The sequence below is a fragment of the Microcebus murinus genome, chromosome 1, assembly GCF_040939455.1.
Source record: "Microcebus murinus isolate Inina chromosome 1, M.murinus_Inina_mat1.0, whole genome shotgun sequence".
Taxonomy (NCBI): domain Eukaryota; kingdom Metazoa; phylum Chordata; class Mammalia; order Primates; family Cheirogaleidae; genus Microcebus; species Microcebus murinus.
The window spans coordinates 88219458-88235353 of record NC_134104.1 but is presented as its reverse complement, the minus strand read 5'-3'; the positions used below and the strand labels follow the sequence as shown (position 1 = coordinate 88235353).

At 34.6% G+C, this 15896-nt stretch overlaps 1 protein-coding gene across 4 annotated transcripts in view; it reads left to right on the top strand.

The window, feature by feature from the left end:
• NLGN1 (neuroligin 1) overlaps positions 1 to 15896 on the top strand; it is an 837921-nt gene that overhangs the window by 165272 nt on the left and 656753 nt on the right. For 2 of the 4 annotated variants that reach the window (XM_020286328.2, XM_020286327.2), the window contains exons 2-3: positions 10679 to 11489; positions 11931 to 11990. In XM_020286328.2, the coding sequence (XP_020141917.1) occupies positions 10997 to 11489; positions 11931 to 11990 (553 nt within the window). In that variant the 5' untranslated portion in view covers positions 10679 to 10996. The remainder of the gene's footprint in view (positions 1 to 10678; positions 11490 to 11930; positions 11991 to 15896) is intronic. The other 2 variants (XM_076003790.1, XM_076003785.1) reach the window with 1 other exon arrangement.

Sequence of the window (15896 nt, the reverse complement as noted above, 5' to 3'; positions counted from 1 at the left end):
TAGCCTAGAATGTTAGCAACTACAGTTGTAACTTCTTTAGTTAACTAATACTTGGTCTCTTCATTTTTACTTTTTTTTAAATGTACTATCAGTAGTTATATGAATTGACAAATATTTTGAAGTAATGTGCAACATTCTGAAGGCAGAAAGGATCATATTTGAAAAAGATTATTTCATATTTGAAATAATTGGTTCAATTATTACTTTTAATCAAAGATAAATAATAATTGAAACTTTTTAGTGATTTCTGCATATAGAGTTTATTTATTTTGATAAATTATTTAATCAAGACCTACAAGTATAATAGGATTATTTCTGTTGTTGTAATTTACTGAAAGGTATGTTAGAATTATTTTCTGCCATGAAGAAAACCTGATATCTCAAGGAACTCTGGAATTACTTAAAGTTATTTCAAATGGGTAGAACATGGACAATAAAACAATAGATTTAAAATATACCAATGGTCATTATATATTTTTTTAACATTGAACACTTTATAAACCCAAGGTCCCTATTATTTGATTTGAATTCAAATGATGAATTTATTTAGCAACTATACTCCATGTATATATTAAATTCTTCTTTAATTCTATTCCTTAATATTGTTGCACAAACAGCCCATGAACAGGGCATGGTTTTGAATTTTGTTATTGTTATTAGTACTAATGGAACTGTGATATGAGAGAAAATAAAAGATGTGGTTATCTAAAGAAGATTGCTAGAGTAATATTCTTTCCCCTGTGGACTAAGGGTTGACTGTAAGCCGGGTCAGGAGTGACCGGAAGCCGGTCACTTGCTGTTTGATGCCTTATGTGAAAAAAGTTGGTGGTCTTAGTCCAGTTCATAGTAGACAGTTACTCCTTAAACAATAGTCACTATAGTATTTGCCAATTCCAGCAGAAGCCTGGGACTGAATGGGCACAAAGGTTTAACTACTGTCTCTCTGCTAATCATCCTCTAAGGGGTCAAGATTGACACACCCTGGCACAGGGCCATACTCAGAAACTTAGCACTGCCTTTGCCAAAGTTGTAGCTATTCTCTGGCAACAAGGGATTTTTTAAAGAGGAATTTAATTAAGCAGGGCACCAAGAATGGCAATTCTCCACTCTTCTCAGGCACGAGCAACTCACTAGAAGCAAAAATAAGCTTAAAGAGTGAATTGAGAATGTAGCACTGTTCTTAGGATGTGCTAGCTTCTCTATAAAGATACTGGCAGGTATAATTAAGTTGCTTCTGGAAGCAATGACTTGTGACCCAATGATGTCCCCTTTCAGACAAAAGCATCAATTTAATATCGAGGGAAGTAATCAGCTCTACCTGGCTGTCTCTCCTGAGCTTTTGAGTGATTATTCATTTTCTTCTGGGGGATCACAGGGTCACCAATTGGTTTTTAAAACATAACCTGCAGTATTTTACATATACATTAAAATTGTTGCCCATGACTTTTTAAAAACACATTGTCTCATTGATTCTCTCCCACTCACCCCCTTCACCTTCCTGTTCATTTGGAGTCAGGCTTCTGAAGTAGACTCCAATATTTAGAGATTCTACCTGAGAGTAAGTTCAGAGTAAATAGAAGGTAAAACTTATTTTATTTAGTTCATGTTAAATGGCTTTCCTCAACTCCCTTTCTCTTCCAAAAAGAACAAAGAAGAAACTCTCCAATATTTAGCTATTAGTCATAATGATGGTTACAGCAGAAATATTTAGTTGTATAATGCAGAAGGAAATGCTGTCAATTTAATCTCTTTTCCTTTTGTGTTGTCAGAAAAGCTGTTATGGCATCTTAAAATCCCTTTTTTTTTTTTTTGAAAAACAATAATGGAATTAGCTGCCAGACTATATGGTTATCTACTCACATTCCTGCGTGATGAGGAATTTCTATTGTACTTTATTTCCACCTCTTCTCTGTTTCACTCCCTCTTGCTGCAAGTCTAATTAAGCTAATGCCTTCACAGAGGTCAGGCATCACAGATGGATAAATAAAATCTGAGTGTTGTGTTAATTGATGAAAAATAGTATAATGAATTAATGAGTCATTCATTCAGGAAGTATTTTCTAAGAATCTATGATGTAATGCATTATTATGGGGTTAGTTATAAAAACCCAACAATTTAAAACATGTAGCCTCTATTCTTAAACAGTAAGGGTAATCTGATCTTGTCATTTTTGTGATTATAATTATTTTGTGATTATACTTATTCTCATCATACTTGTGACATGATCTCACATGTCTATAATGGCCTGCACATTCTTGAGTTGTCAGGTCCTTTCTCCTCTCCAGCCAGATGCCCCATTCTTCTCTCAAGTTACACTGATCCCTTTGGAAAGCCCTAGGCTTCACAGCATTTGGGCTTCCTGTTGGTCTTCAAATGGCAACTCCTACTCATCCTTCAGAACCCAGTTTACAGATCACTTCTTCAAGAAGGTCCTCCTTTCCACTCCAGACTTTTAAATTTCTCCTCAGAACACCCTGTATTGTCCTTCTTGGTGTAGCATTTATGACTAAATAGTTATCTGTGTACTTTACTTATACAAAGTTTGTCTTCCCTATTGAAATGTATTGTCCATGAGAATTAGCACTATTCCTGTCTTACTCATGCTGGCCTCTCCAATGCCTGGTACAAATATTTGCCAAATATAATAAGGAAAATGGAAGCTGAGGTTACAAATTACCATGATAAAAAGTACTATATGATTACTCAATTATAGGAAATGGCGGTGATCTAGTACCTCTTCTATTTTCCTGGATAAAGCTTGAGCCCATCCTCTGAAGTGAGGTATCACAAGAATGGAAGAATAGGCACCACATGTACTCGCTGTCAAACTGACATTAACTGATCAACACTATGGTGTTCACATGGTAGTAATATGCTCCAGGGATTAAGGGTTGGGGGATGTAAACTCACAACTAATGGATGCAGTCAGCATTGTAGAGGGGATGTAGGGGTAAGGGCATGCCTCTAATCCTTACTTGGGTGAGGAAAAGTCATAAAATGTAACCAAAATGTTTGTACCTTTATAATATCCTGAAAAAAAAGTACTATATATTCAGTTACAAGAAAGGTAATAAGTGTTTTGAGATATGAGGGAAGGGAATGTTTTTATGGCTGGATTGATGAGAAAAGGAAGTACCTATTGACCTTATAGCCAGGCCTTGAGGGGTGCTAGCTGGCGTTTCTCCAGGAAGAAACTAATGGGGACAGTATTCTCCAGGAAGGAAGAGCTTGAGTTGGGCCTAATTCACTGAGCACTCCTCCCAGTGCTCTGTTTTGCCTTCCATTAATATTATTTATTCACAAAGATAGTTTGCTAGCAGGTATAACCTCTGCAATGTACTCATGTTTTATTCCTTGTTACTATTTAAAATATTTTGTTGGTAAGATTTTTTCTCCTATTACTGTCAAGTTTTAGTTTGCCTTTTCTTTTTAACATTCTACTTTCTCTGTTATTTTCTTACGTCATTGGAGAGGTACATTTAGAGTCAAAGTAGCCCCAGGGGAGAGAGAACAAATAGAACCACTTATATTTTCTGCAGGGAAAGGGTGAGTAGGATGTAACTCTGAGAAACTCTTGAAATCTTCCCACCCTTTCTCCCAGAAGGAGGCTCTGGGCAAAATTGAGAAGGAGGCAGGTTTTATCTTTAGTGTTAATTCTTCTGCCTTAGCTCTCTCTATTTATTGGAGTTTGCTGCATCCATAAACTGTGCTCTTGTTTTATTGAAGAATGTTACAGTGGCTTTGTGTTTCTGACTTCAATTTAATTATCTGTTACAAGGAGATGATAATGATCATACCTCGGTGGTATTTAGAGACAATTAAGTGAGATGATGCAGTTAGCTAGATGTTTAGCCCCAGTACATACTCATTTGGTGCTTAACATTAATCCAGTTATTACTTAACGGTGCCCATGGCAGAAGATATTGCTACTACATTATTCTCAATAGCTACACGTTGATATGGTCATGACATGAGCCCTGGCATCCCTTGAACTTCTATGTAATCAAGGTCTTCAATTTTGATATTCTTATCTCAGAATAGACCATTGTTAACCTTGGTTCTAATTCATTATTTTTTTCCTCTTGTACTTTTTTGGCACTGCTTGCCTCCGTACTCAGATTTAGTTCATCTATTCAACACTATAGTTACCTTTTCTTGTAAACTTTGCTCCCTGCAATTATATCATTCTTGCCTTTCTTATCCCCAATCCTGACTTCAGTTATTTACTCTCTGTCCCAGGCCATCAAATGTTGCAGCAAAAAGTTTCAATAGCACACTGTTTGAAGCTGCTGCAAATTATGCCTATTAACTACCCCCCAGCAAGCTGATCAGAAGCCTTTTTATTTTCCTTCTGTTGTTATCTTGTGTGTTTCACTCTCCTCAAATCCTCAAATTGAGCATGACTTTCTGAATTGGTCTCATTGAGGAGAAAAGCAAAATGTTCTGTTTCATAAAGGTTCAGGGCATGTTCTTTGGAATTAGGTCATCCTGGCTTTGTTTCTTAGATCTGCCTTTTCCAGTCTTTGTGGCCTGGGGAGTTATCTAACGCCTTAAGCCTCGTTTCTCTTATTGTAAATAAGAGTACTTGGCTTATAAGTCTGTTGGGAAGACTAAGTGACATGAAGCATGTAAAGTGTTTTGAACAGCACTTGGCAAGTAGGTGGTGATCTATAATATTTGCTGTTTTCATTGTCATTTTCATATAATCGTTGTTGTTGTAATCGCTGTTGAAGTATCAGCTGGTTGTATCCAGCTGATACTTCAAACTGAATGTGGAATTAAAGATTTTTCTGGATTTTTTTTCACCATTCTATTCACTAAGTTAATGGTTCCTACACCTTTGTGATCATGTAATCTGTACTTTTGATAACCAAACCCTAAAACATAAAATGTATACATATATTCCTACTTAAATATTTCTGTCACCAAATTGCAAAACATACACAAAAATAAACATTAAGAAGATGGGAAAGATAAAAACAGTATTTTTAAATGTCTTATAAATCCTCATGCCTTCATTTCATCATTCATTAGTATCTCAAAACCTAGAGATTCAAAGACTCTTAGGGCACTGTTCAGAGCTAATGAAATGGATGTAAATTCACACTTCAAGTCTTCTTGAGGTTTTCAAATATTTTTGTCTGACTTGCTATTATACTTGATTAGCTAGCTATTGTTTTTAATCTTGTAAAACAGCTAAAGAGGTGCTTGTATTAAAAGTAGAAGTTTCACTTCTGTCCTTTAATTGTTTTTATTTATGATTATATTTCTAGTAATTCCTTTCATCTACATATATCTTATGGAAGAAACTTAATCCAGTAGTCCATTTTGTAAAGTTTACTTTAATTGCAACTAGATTAAAAAATGTACAAATCTATTTGTGCAATGATGCAACTGTAATACATTGCTATACATTGAAAATGGACAAGTAACAATAAAATGCTACTGCTGGCAAATCTAATGCATTATAAAACTATCTACTTCTTAATAACACCTCAAATGCTAAGTATATCACATAACAATGTGAAGACATTGGTGTTAACTCATATACTCATATTAGCAAAGCTTAGTTTCTCTTTTGGTTTTATGCAAAAAGTTATGGTAAATAGAAGTTCCACTATTAGTTCCCTTATCTCATCTGATCATCTTGTGATAGAGTATGAATATACTGCTTTGGAGATCTCTGCTCCACAATATTGCCAGCTTAATTTTCTTGTGAATAAATTTGATAATACTTTCCCCCTGCTAGAAATGTTTAATGGCTTTTCATCATCTAGTGAATAAAATCCAAGTTCTTTAGTCTCTTAATGAAGGGCTTGCTTGATTTGGCTCTAGCCTGCCTTTCCAGTCTTATCCAATGCTCACTCTCATTTGCTCTGTGTTCTGGCCAAACTAGACTGTATCCTCCTCAAACAAGCCTTTTTCTGCCCTTTCTGTCATAAGTCAGGCTTTCTAGGGGGAAAACAAACTTTGAGATGAAGGTTTGCCTGCAATGAGTTTATTGAGATGCACCGTTTGGAACCACAGCCTCAAAGGAGTGAAAGAATCTCCAACATCTCTTCCCTCTGCCCATTTCCCTGGGGAGCTGTGGGGCTGTAGTGGCCCCTGTGAGCTGTTCTGCATTGAGGCAAGGAGCCCAGGCCTTTGTACAATGGCATGGACCAGTCATGGAATGTGAGCTGCCCCCAGGGAGGGTGAGCTCCACAGTGTCCACTATACGTTCTTTCCGCTGTCCTTAGAATGTGCCTTCTGTCTGGGATCCTTTCTGTGATCGTCAATGTTTGTCCTCATCATATTCATTCTTTTAAGCCCATCTCAAGTTCCTCTTGATTTATGAACTTTTTTCTAATCCAGTAGCTGGAGATGGACTCAACTCTTCTTTTGAATCTCTAGCACCTGTTAGTGGGGTGGCTGTAGGCACTTAACACTTCAGAACCTCAATTTTTCTTTTGTAAAATAGGGAAAATAGAATCTACTAAGATGAGTTGTTTTAAGGGTTTAAGATTATCTGTAATGTATGTGAGCTATGTATATATATGCCCACATATATACGTATTTCCCTAGGAGTAATGGATCTGTGATCCCTCATTTAGTGTTCATGGTGACTTTACAAAAACAGAACTACCATGAACAACAAGGATCTACTGTGTATTATACAGCATTGGCTAAGGGTCACCATCAAGCTCCAGGCAGCTCTAGTGGTAAGTAAGCATGCAGTGAATCTAGACCAACTGAGATTTACTCATGCCTGCACTATGTAAAGGATTTCCATACAGATTTTATGATGGATATAAAGATATTTTTTAAAACACACACGCAAAGTCCTTGCCCTCAAATATGAAATTCAGTAGGGAGGAGTTGGGCTCAACAATAAAACAAAAACAAACAATAAAATCAAAACAGGAAAATAAATAGGTAGTATTTTTTTAAAAGACATATAAAACGCTATGTAAAGTTCAAAGTCAGAAACTTCCAGTTGAGTCCCACATCCACATTCATCATGCATTTATTGAACACGTTGCTTTACATCCTGACAGCCATTTTTTTATGTTACTTATTCCTTTACAATATTGTAAGCAATGAGTAGATTATATTTGTCTTTAAATTCTCCATAACATTTAGTACATAATTTGCATGCTGTAAATACCCAATAAGTGTTTTTTGAGTGAATGGAAGATTGGATGAATGTGGCTATTCACTCTAATTATCTAATGTCCCATACAGTTATCTTTACTTTTTTCCCTGGGTCCCTCAGGAACAAACTAGTTGAGGGATCAACTATTTTGATGAATTGATGTAAGTAAGATAATATATTGCCATTTATGTGGCCATTTAAAATATTATTTATTTTTTATTTTATTTTACTTTTTTGGAGAGACTATACATGCTTTAACTTAAAGGGAGGAATAATAGAGGAATTTATGAGCTAGTATCTCCACTACCTGCAAAGTCAGGTGAGGCTACTCCTGTGTAGATTGATAGGCTAATCTATTGGTAATTGGGACTTGCTTGGTCTTCTGAGTAAGAGTTTTCTGACCCCATTATTTTAATATATTTATTTAAAAATATTTCAAACACACAGAAAAATACAAGAGAATTCTATAAGTGTGTGTGTTCGTGTGTGCTCGTGTGTGCGTGTGTATGTGTGTGTGTGTGTGTGTTTCACCCAACACTATCAAATGCTAAAATTTTTTTCAAACTTGCTGTAGTTAATTATATTTTAAGGCCTCACTAGAAGTTACCAATCTCTAATTTCAACCGATTAACTAATTAATTGCTAGAATTTATTTTCTTTCCTTCTTATCCAGAAATGACAACTATTTCTGTTACTATGTCTTTATGTATCTGTGAATAATGTACAGTATTGTTTTGCATACTTTAAGCTTTATTTAAATAGTATTTACTGTACGTAATCTTCTGCAACTTGTTTTGCTAAAAATTTTGAGATTTATCTATATTGATACTTTAGGTCTAGTTCCTTTATTTTTGCTGACATATGGGATTTCAATTTGTGAATGTACCATAATTTATTTATCAATATCTACTAATGAAAATTTAGATTGTCATAAATTTAGGGGTTTTTTTGGTTGTTAAAAAAGTAACCATATCATTACACAAATTATTGTTTAACATGATCTTGTGTAATCACATGTAAACAACTGATTACTCCACTCAATATAGAGTAAAAAAGTGAAAAAAATAGCCAAATAAAATTTAAACTTTGAATAAGAATAGACTAGACCATTTTTATTTCTCTGTTTCTATGAAATTGTCAGAGCATTTACCCAGACTCTGTCTCCTGAAGAAACATAAAACACTTTTACAATTCAATTGTAAATACACTCAATATTTTAAGAAGTTATTAATTGTGAATTGAGAGACTGTATTACGTGTAGTGATCAAGAGGATGGGACGGCCTTTGTATCAGATGGCAATGGGCTCCTGGATCTGCTACTGATTAGCCCAGGGACCTTGGCCAAGGTGTTTAATCTTGGTCCTCATGAATGAAAAGGGGATAACTGTTGAACCTATTTTATAGGGTTGTTGTAAATGACATGTAACTGCATGAAAACTAAGCATATAGTACACACTAAAAAAGCACCAATAAATAGGGGAAAACCTGTCAAGAAATGTGAGACTCTTTCTACTTAGGAATTTATATTATAAATTATAGTAGTTTAAACAAGCCATATTTTCATGTGAGTTGAGAATAACTGTTATTATAATAGCAACTTCTGAAAATTTTGGGGGGTCAATACTATAGTTCTCTATACATACATACATGTAAAATGGGATATTTTGTAACCTCAGGAGCTAAATGACATTGAAATTTGAAAATTAATCACAGCATGCAGAATTCTAATCCTCTGCAATCTGTGTTAAACTAGCACATCAGTGAAAAACAGGAGCCCCTTTCTTCTTAATACAGTTAAGAATCTGTGAGTACAAAAAAGGGGTGTTACATTTTAATAACCAAACAAGTATTTTTTATTACTGATGAGATACTAGTTTCGTAAAGAAGAACTTTCGGAAATCGCTGTACAGTACTTGAAAATTAGGCTGAATTTAAAAATGATGATGGAGACTATTAAGGTCTCACCACATGTTCTCTATTTTAGGTGTTAAAATGATGCTTTTTTAACACCAAAAGGTAACTAGCAAAGACTTATTCATGCTGTGGCCCACCATCATTCTGCATAAGAAGAAGCATAATATATTCTTTACAGAAATGGGTTTGCGTAGCTAAATCTTCCAAAAATACTGGGGTTCTGGAACAGGAATGAGATAGAACTAAGTCTGTCTTTTGTATGTTAATGTGCTCTGACAGCAAAGGTATGAGAATTAACATAGACTAAAGTATTCTTGAAGAAAAACATTATCTTCTTATTGCCCTCTGTGATGGATTGTTCAGAGCTAAAAGAACACCAGGCCAGACCCAAATCTCCTGCTGCCCTATGTAGTTTTTACAGTCTCCTTTTAAATAACTCATAGCCAGGGAAGTCTCGCTGCCAGACTAGCACTTCTTCAGGAATCTTCCCATAATATGACAAGCTAGAACCATCTCTAATACAAATCAACACTATTATTCTCAAAGTAAGCACTTTAAAATGTTGCTTGGACAAGAAAAGACAAATTTTCTGAGCTGTATGCTATTTAGCAGTAAGCATACACTGTGAATTGTATTGCACTGAATGTTACATTTTACTCTGATGCATTTTAAGTTGAACTGGATAAACAGTGTTAGATGTTTGATTAACGTTAATATGCAAAATGCCATGATTAGCTATGATTTTTTTTAAACTAATGCACCCTTTTCATATTCTTCCTTTGATCTCTAACAGACAGTGAAAAAAATTGTAATTTAAAATATATTGACTTTGACTCAGAAATTTAATTTCATGTTTCAAATTTATTGATATCTAAAATATATAACTAGATGATAAAATAACTTTTGTCTGTGAAAAATAATTCCAGCTTCTGTATCTTTTTCAAATTGTATGTAATGCCATTTTCTCTTTTAAATTATTTAATCTTAATTTAAGGTAGGATACCTATAATCAAAATTTTACACAAACTTTTGAGAGATAACAAGGAAGTTGAATTTATGAAGTAGTTGCACTTAAATAATCATAGCTGAAATTTTATTAGTTTTCTTGTTCTGACATTACCTTTTTGTTTGTTTGTTTTGATGAACATGGAATTGAGAACTACCTTTTGGTTTGTTGCTTTGTTTTTAATATATATAATCATTCTTCCAGAGTTTGTTTCTGTTACACTAACTCACTATCATTTTCTTAAATGTTTTCTGTTATTGGATTTTAATTTTGAGTATATTTGTTGATTAATTCTATAGTCACTTAAAGTGACTGAAGACAATAAAGGAGAAAGTTCATGCAGTATTTAAAAATACTTTACTGTGACATGTTTCTGAAACTATATATTTTGACAAGGCCTGCTTTCACTTCTATATATAAAGTCAGCAGACAAGTTTCCCAATAATCTAATAATCAGTTATCTCACTTGTCATCTCACATCAAAGTATGATTTTCCTATGGTAGTATTTAACTTACCTGAAGCTAGCCACTATTAGTGTATTTCTGTAGCTTGTAAAACATCTAGTTATCACTCTGCTATTTTGGCCTGTTTCAACTTATGATTTATTTTCATTTTTCTCTAGGACATAGACCCACAGCTAACTGGATTTGATTTATAAGAAGGAAATCTACAGTCAATGCCTACTCTTGCCACGTTGCTACTTTGGAAAAGAGAATGGTCAATAGGATATGGTCTAATAAATGGTGATAATTGAAGATGCTTCTTCAATACTTGTGAAGTCAATGGGAAATACTTGCTGCATGAAGATCTTTCTGAGCTTTTCTTGACAAGCTCACCTGTAAGAAAACAGAGCCATACTACCATTATACGGTCTTTCTCAAGCGGATATAAATACATTTGCCTCACTGTAACCAGACAACTAGACAACTAATGTGGGACCATGGCACTGCCAAGATACATGTGGCCAAATTATGTTTGGAGAGCAGTGATGGCATGCTTGGTACACAGGGGATTGGGTACCTCGTTGACTGTCTACATGTTGGGATGTTTGCTTCAGGCTGGCCATGTGCTATCACAAAAATTGGATGATGTGGACCCATTGGTAACTACCAACTTCGGCAAGATAAGAGGAATTAAGAAGGAACTCAATAATGAAATTTTGGGGCCTGTTATTCAGTTTCTTGGGGTTCCATATGCTGCCCCACCAACAGGAGAACATCGATTTCAGCCTCCAGAGCCACCATCTCCCTGGTCAGATATCAGGAATGCCACTCAATTTGCTCCTGTGTGTCCCCAGAATATCATTGATGGCAGATTGCCAGAAGTCATGCTTCCCGTGTGGTTTACTAATAACCTGGATGTGGTTTCATCATATGTACAAGACCAGAGTGAAGACTGCCTATATTTAAACATATATGTCCCAACCGAGGATGGTGAGTTTATTGCAGGAAAAACAGGAAGATATATTTATATTTTTCTTTTCTATTCTCAGTTCTAACAATATTAATTCATGTGTACTGGTAGTATGCATGGCTTTTCCTATTGGCATGTAGACATATTTTACATGCTTGCATGCCGCTTTTTTTGTTTGTGTGTGTCTGTATCTGTTTTATTTTTTTCCTATGCTTTCTCATCCTCTCTCCTCCACAGCACGTATATTTAGGTAGAAATGGGTTCCTAATTTCCATTTCCTACCAAATGACTTCTAAGAAGATGCATCAACATTTCCTCATTGCATGTGCAGGCTCAACAAATTGGGGATCTTTCGCACTCAGTAAATGCAGGAGTGTATTCAGTTAGATAGTGGTGTTGCATGTTCCGGCGGTCTGTGATGGAGCGCCATGTTATTTTCTAGTCTTCTATTCATTTTTCAGTAAAAAGAATATCCAAGGAATGTGCCAGAAAACCCGGCAAGAAAATATGTAGAAAAGGAGGTATGTATAAAAGTGGAAATAAAAAATGGGGGAAAAAGCTCGCAGAGGAAGAACAAGATACTCTCCCTAAGGATGATTTCCTGGTGCTGGGAAGTGAACGGTTAGGTGATATTTTGGAATTTAATGAAGTCTGTCAAGGAATAGAAAGATGGTTTAGGAGAGCGCTGACTGAGTAGATAGCATTAGGAAAACTCCTTGGTGGTGCCGTGTGTTGTAGTGCTAGTGGCATTGGCAAGAGTTGAATCTCTGCTTTGAATTTGCATATAGAGGAAAAATTAGTTAGGCTATTAGGATGCCTGTAAGGAACCCAAATAATGCTGTCTTACTAACTGGTCACTTTGATCTCTGAACTCTTTTCTCCAGATATAGATTTGTGTTTCTCTTAAAATTGATCACTTCAGTCAAAAGCCTAGTTTTTTGTTTATTCTTAGATCCTTCTGAAAACCCTATGCATTTTTTCATCCTAAGGGTAAATTTGCAATAACTATTGGGCAATTATCATTATTAGGCAACAGGAATTTTTTCCAGTCTATTCATTTGCGGTAACTCTTCCAGAAGAGATTTTGCAGATTTTATACTAAATATTTACAGTCTTAAAATTACTTTAACATTTTTATATTTATGTTAAACAATTTAAAACATAGGGAAGTGCATGATTCAGAAGCTACAATTAAATCAACCTTCAAATCATCCTCTAGCCAGATTGAGTAAATGTAGACACTGACAGCTGCAAGCTTGCATCTGAATGTAGCTTGTCCACACTTCATTTTTATATAACATTCAGTAAATCACTCATAGGAGAGTATGATTTTCTATGGCAGTAAATCATCTAAGTGTTATTTTGACCTTATTCATAACTTTGTAGAATTTCCAATCTACATACAGAAGTCATATTAATATTCTAATGCTGCACATTCTATCTCTCTATGCACTTTTAATCTACTGGCTGGACCAAGTCAGATTTCATTACAACATTCTGTGGGGCAAGGATTGTCTAAACTGTTCTGTTTTACCAGGATTACATTATATGGAAGACACTACATACAAAAAAAAATCTTAATCATGGACCAGAATTATTTGAATTAAATTGAATTTTGCTTTGTTTTGGCTCTTATTTCTTAAACAATACTAGTAGAAGGTGATTTAACCTTAATTTTGTATTGATGCCATGATTTGGGTTAAAAGCACAGTATACTTAAGAAGATGGATATGGAGGAAACAAGGGTGTTTTAACAACTTTTAAAAAGTCTCTTGTTTTTCCCCAAATGAAAGTAACTGCAGTAATTTACATGCTTTCAACTAATGTACAATACTGCAGTGGTTATTATTATGCAGCTTATCAAGCTTGTGTAATTAGCTAAGTGACTTTCAGCTCCTATCACAAAGATGTTGATTCACAAACTCATAAATAAAGATGCTATGGAAGAATGCATAAGTAGAGCATAATACGTAAAAATATGTATGATCAAGAAAAAAATAAGCTCACCAAAAGGTAAGCTAGTAAATGAGAAAGTGACCTTTCTTCTTATACAACTTTAGAGAGAAAACGATTTATTAGAAACTTCTTTTTTGTTGTTCTTTGTATTGTTGGTTCCATCTGCTTTATAAGAGAGTTGGCCAAGAATTATATAGGCTGTGCTATTTACCTTGGCAAGCTCTATACTATTTTATAATTAGACTGGGGACAGCATCTATAGATGTCCACTTGAGACTGTATGGTTTACAGTCCAAATCTATTTTCCTTTTATATGTTATAAATCAAGCATTCTAATTATTTTGGCTTGTGAATTTAGTGTATCCTATTACTATCAAATAAGTTCTGCTCATGTATTAGCTGTTTGTATATTATCCAAAAGTCTGAATAACAAAAAATCAAACTTAATTTTCAATATAAATAGTATTTTTTAATTTCAGAATATTATGGGGGTACAAATGTTTTGGTTACATGGATTGATTTTGTACTGCTTGAGACAAAGTTATAAGTGTGCTTATCACCCAGATAGTGTACATTGTACCTGTTAGGTATGATTTCACCCATCCTCTCTTCCTCCCTCCCATCTGCATGATTTCTGTTGAGTTTTACTTCCATCTGTGCACATGAGTGCTGATAAGTTAGTCCAATATAATAGTGAGTACATGTGGTGTTTGCCTTTCCATTATTGTGATACTTCACTTAAGAGGATGATCTCCAGTTCATCCAGATTGTTACAAATGGTATTAATGTATTTTTTAAGGCTGAGTAGTACTCCATGGTATACATATACCACATTTTATTAATTCACTCATGAATTGGTGGGTACTTGGGTTGATTCCATATCTTTGCCATTGTGAATTGTGCCGCAGTAAACATTCTACTGAAAGTATGTTTTGGATAAAATGACTTTTTTTCCTTTGAGTAAATACCTAGTAGTGGGAATTGCTGGATGAAATGGTATGTCTACTCAAGGTCTAAGAGATTCTTTGAGGAATCTCCATACTATTTTCCATAGAAGTTACCCTAATTTACAGTCCTGCCAACAGTGTATAAGTGTCCCTGTCTCTCTACATTCATGGACTGGATGCTCTATACTTTTGGGACTTTTCGATGAAAGCCATTCTCACTGGAGTTAGGAGATATCTCATTGTGGTTTTGATTTGCATTTCTCTGATGATTAGTGATGTTGAGCACTTTTTCATATGTTTATTGGCCATTAGTCTATCTTCTTTTGAAAAGCATCTGTTCATGTCTTTTGCTCACTTTTTAATGGGGTTGTTTGTATTTTTCTTGCTGATATTGTTTGAGTTCTTTATAGTTTTTGGTTATTAGCCCTGTATGAGATGCACAGCATGCAAATATTTTCGCCTATTCTTTAGGTTGTCTGTTTGCTCTATTGATTGTTTCCTTGGCTGTGTAGAAGCTTTTTAACTTAATCAAGCCCCATTGATTTTTGTTGTTGCTGTGATTATCTTTGGGATCTTGTTCATAATTTTTTGCCTAGGCCAGTATCTAGAAGAGGTTTTATATTTTCTTCTAGAATTTTTATGGTTTCATGTCTTGGATTTAAATCTACTATCCATATAGAATAAATTTTTGTGTGTGGTGAGAAATTGAGTGATATGGATCCAGTTTCAATCTTCTACATGTGATTATCCAATGTTCTCAGCACCATTTATTGAATAGGGATTCTTATCCCAAGTGTATATTTCTATCTACTTTGTCAAAGATCAGATGGCAATAAGTGGATGATTTTATATCTTGGTTCTCTATTCTGTTCCATTGATCTATGTTTCTATTTTTGTGCAAGTACCATGTTACTTTGGTTACTATAGCCTTGTAGCATAGCTTAAGTCTGATAAAGAGATGCTTCCAGATTTGCTCCTTTTGTTTAAGGTTGCTTTGGCTGTTCGGGTTCTTTTCTGGTTCCAAACAGAGTGTAGAATTAATTTTTTCTAGATCTGTCAAAAATGATATTTTAATAAGGATTGCATTGAATTTAAAAATCACTTTTGATGGTTTGGACATTTTAAGAATGTTTATTTTTGCCAATCCATGAGCATGATATGTTTTTCAATTTGTTCACATCACCTGTAATTTCTTTCCTCAGTGATCTGTAGTTCTATTTGTAGAGCTCTTTCAGCTCCTTGGTTAAATATTTTTGTAGGTATTTTATTTTTTTTGTAGTTATTGTGAAGGGTATTGAGTCTTTGATTTGATCCTCAGCTTGACTGTCCTTGGTATATAAAAATGCTACTGATTTGTATAAACTGATTTCATAGCCTGAGACTTTGCTGAACTTATTTATCCAGTCCAGGAGTCACTTGGTGGAATCGATGTACTTTTCTAGATTTAAGAACATATCATCAGCAAAAAGGAATAGTTTGACCTCCTCTTTGCCCATTTGGTTACCCTGAATTTTCTTCTTTTGC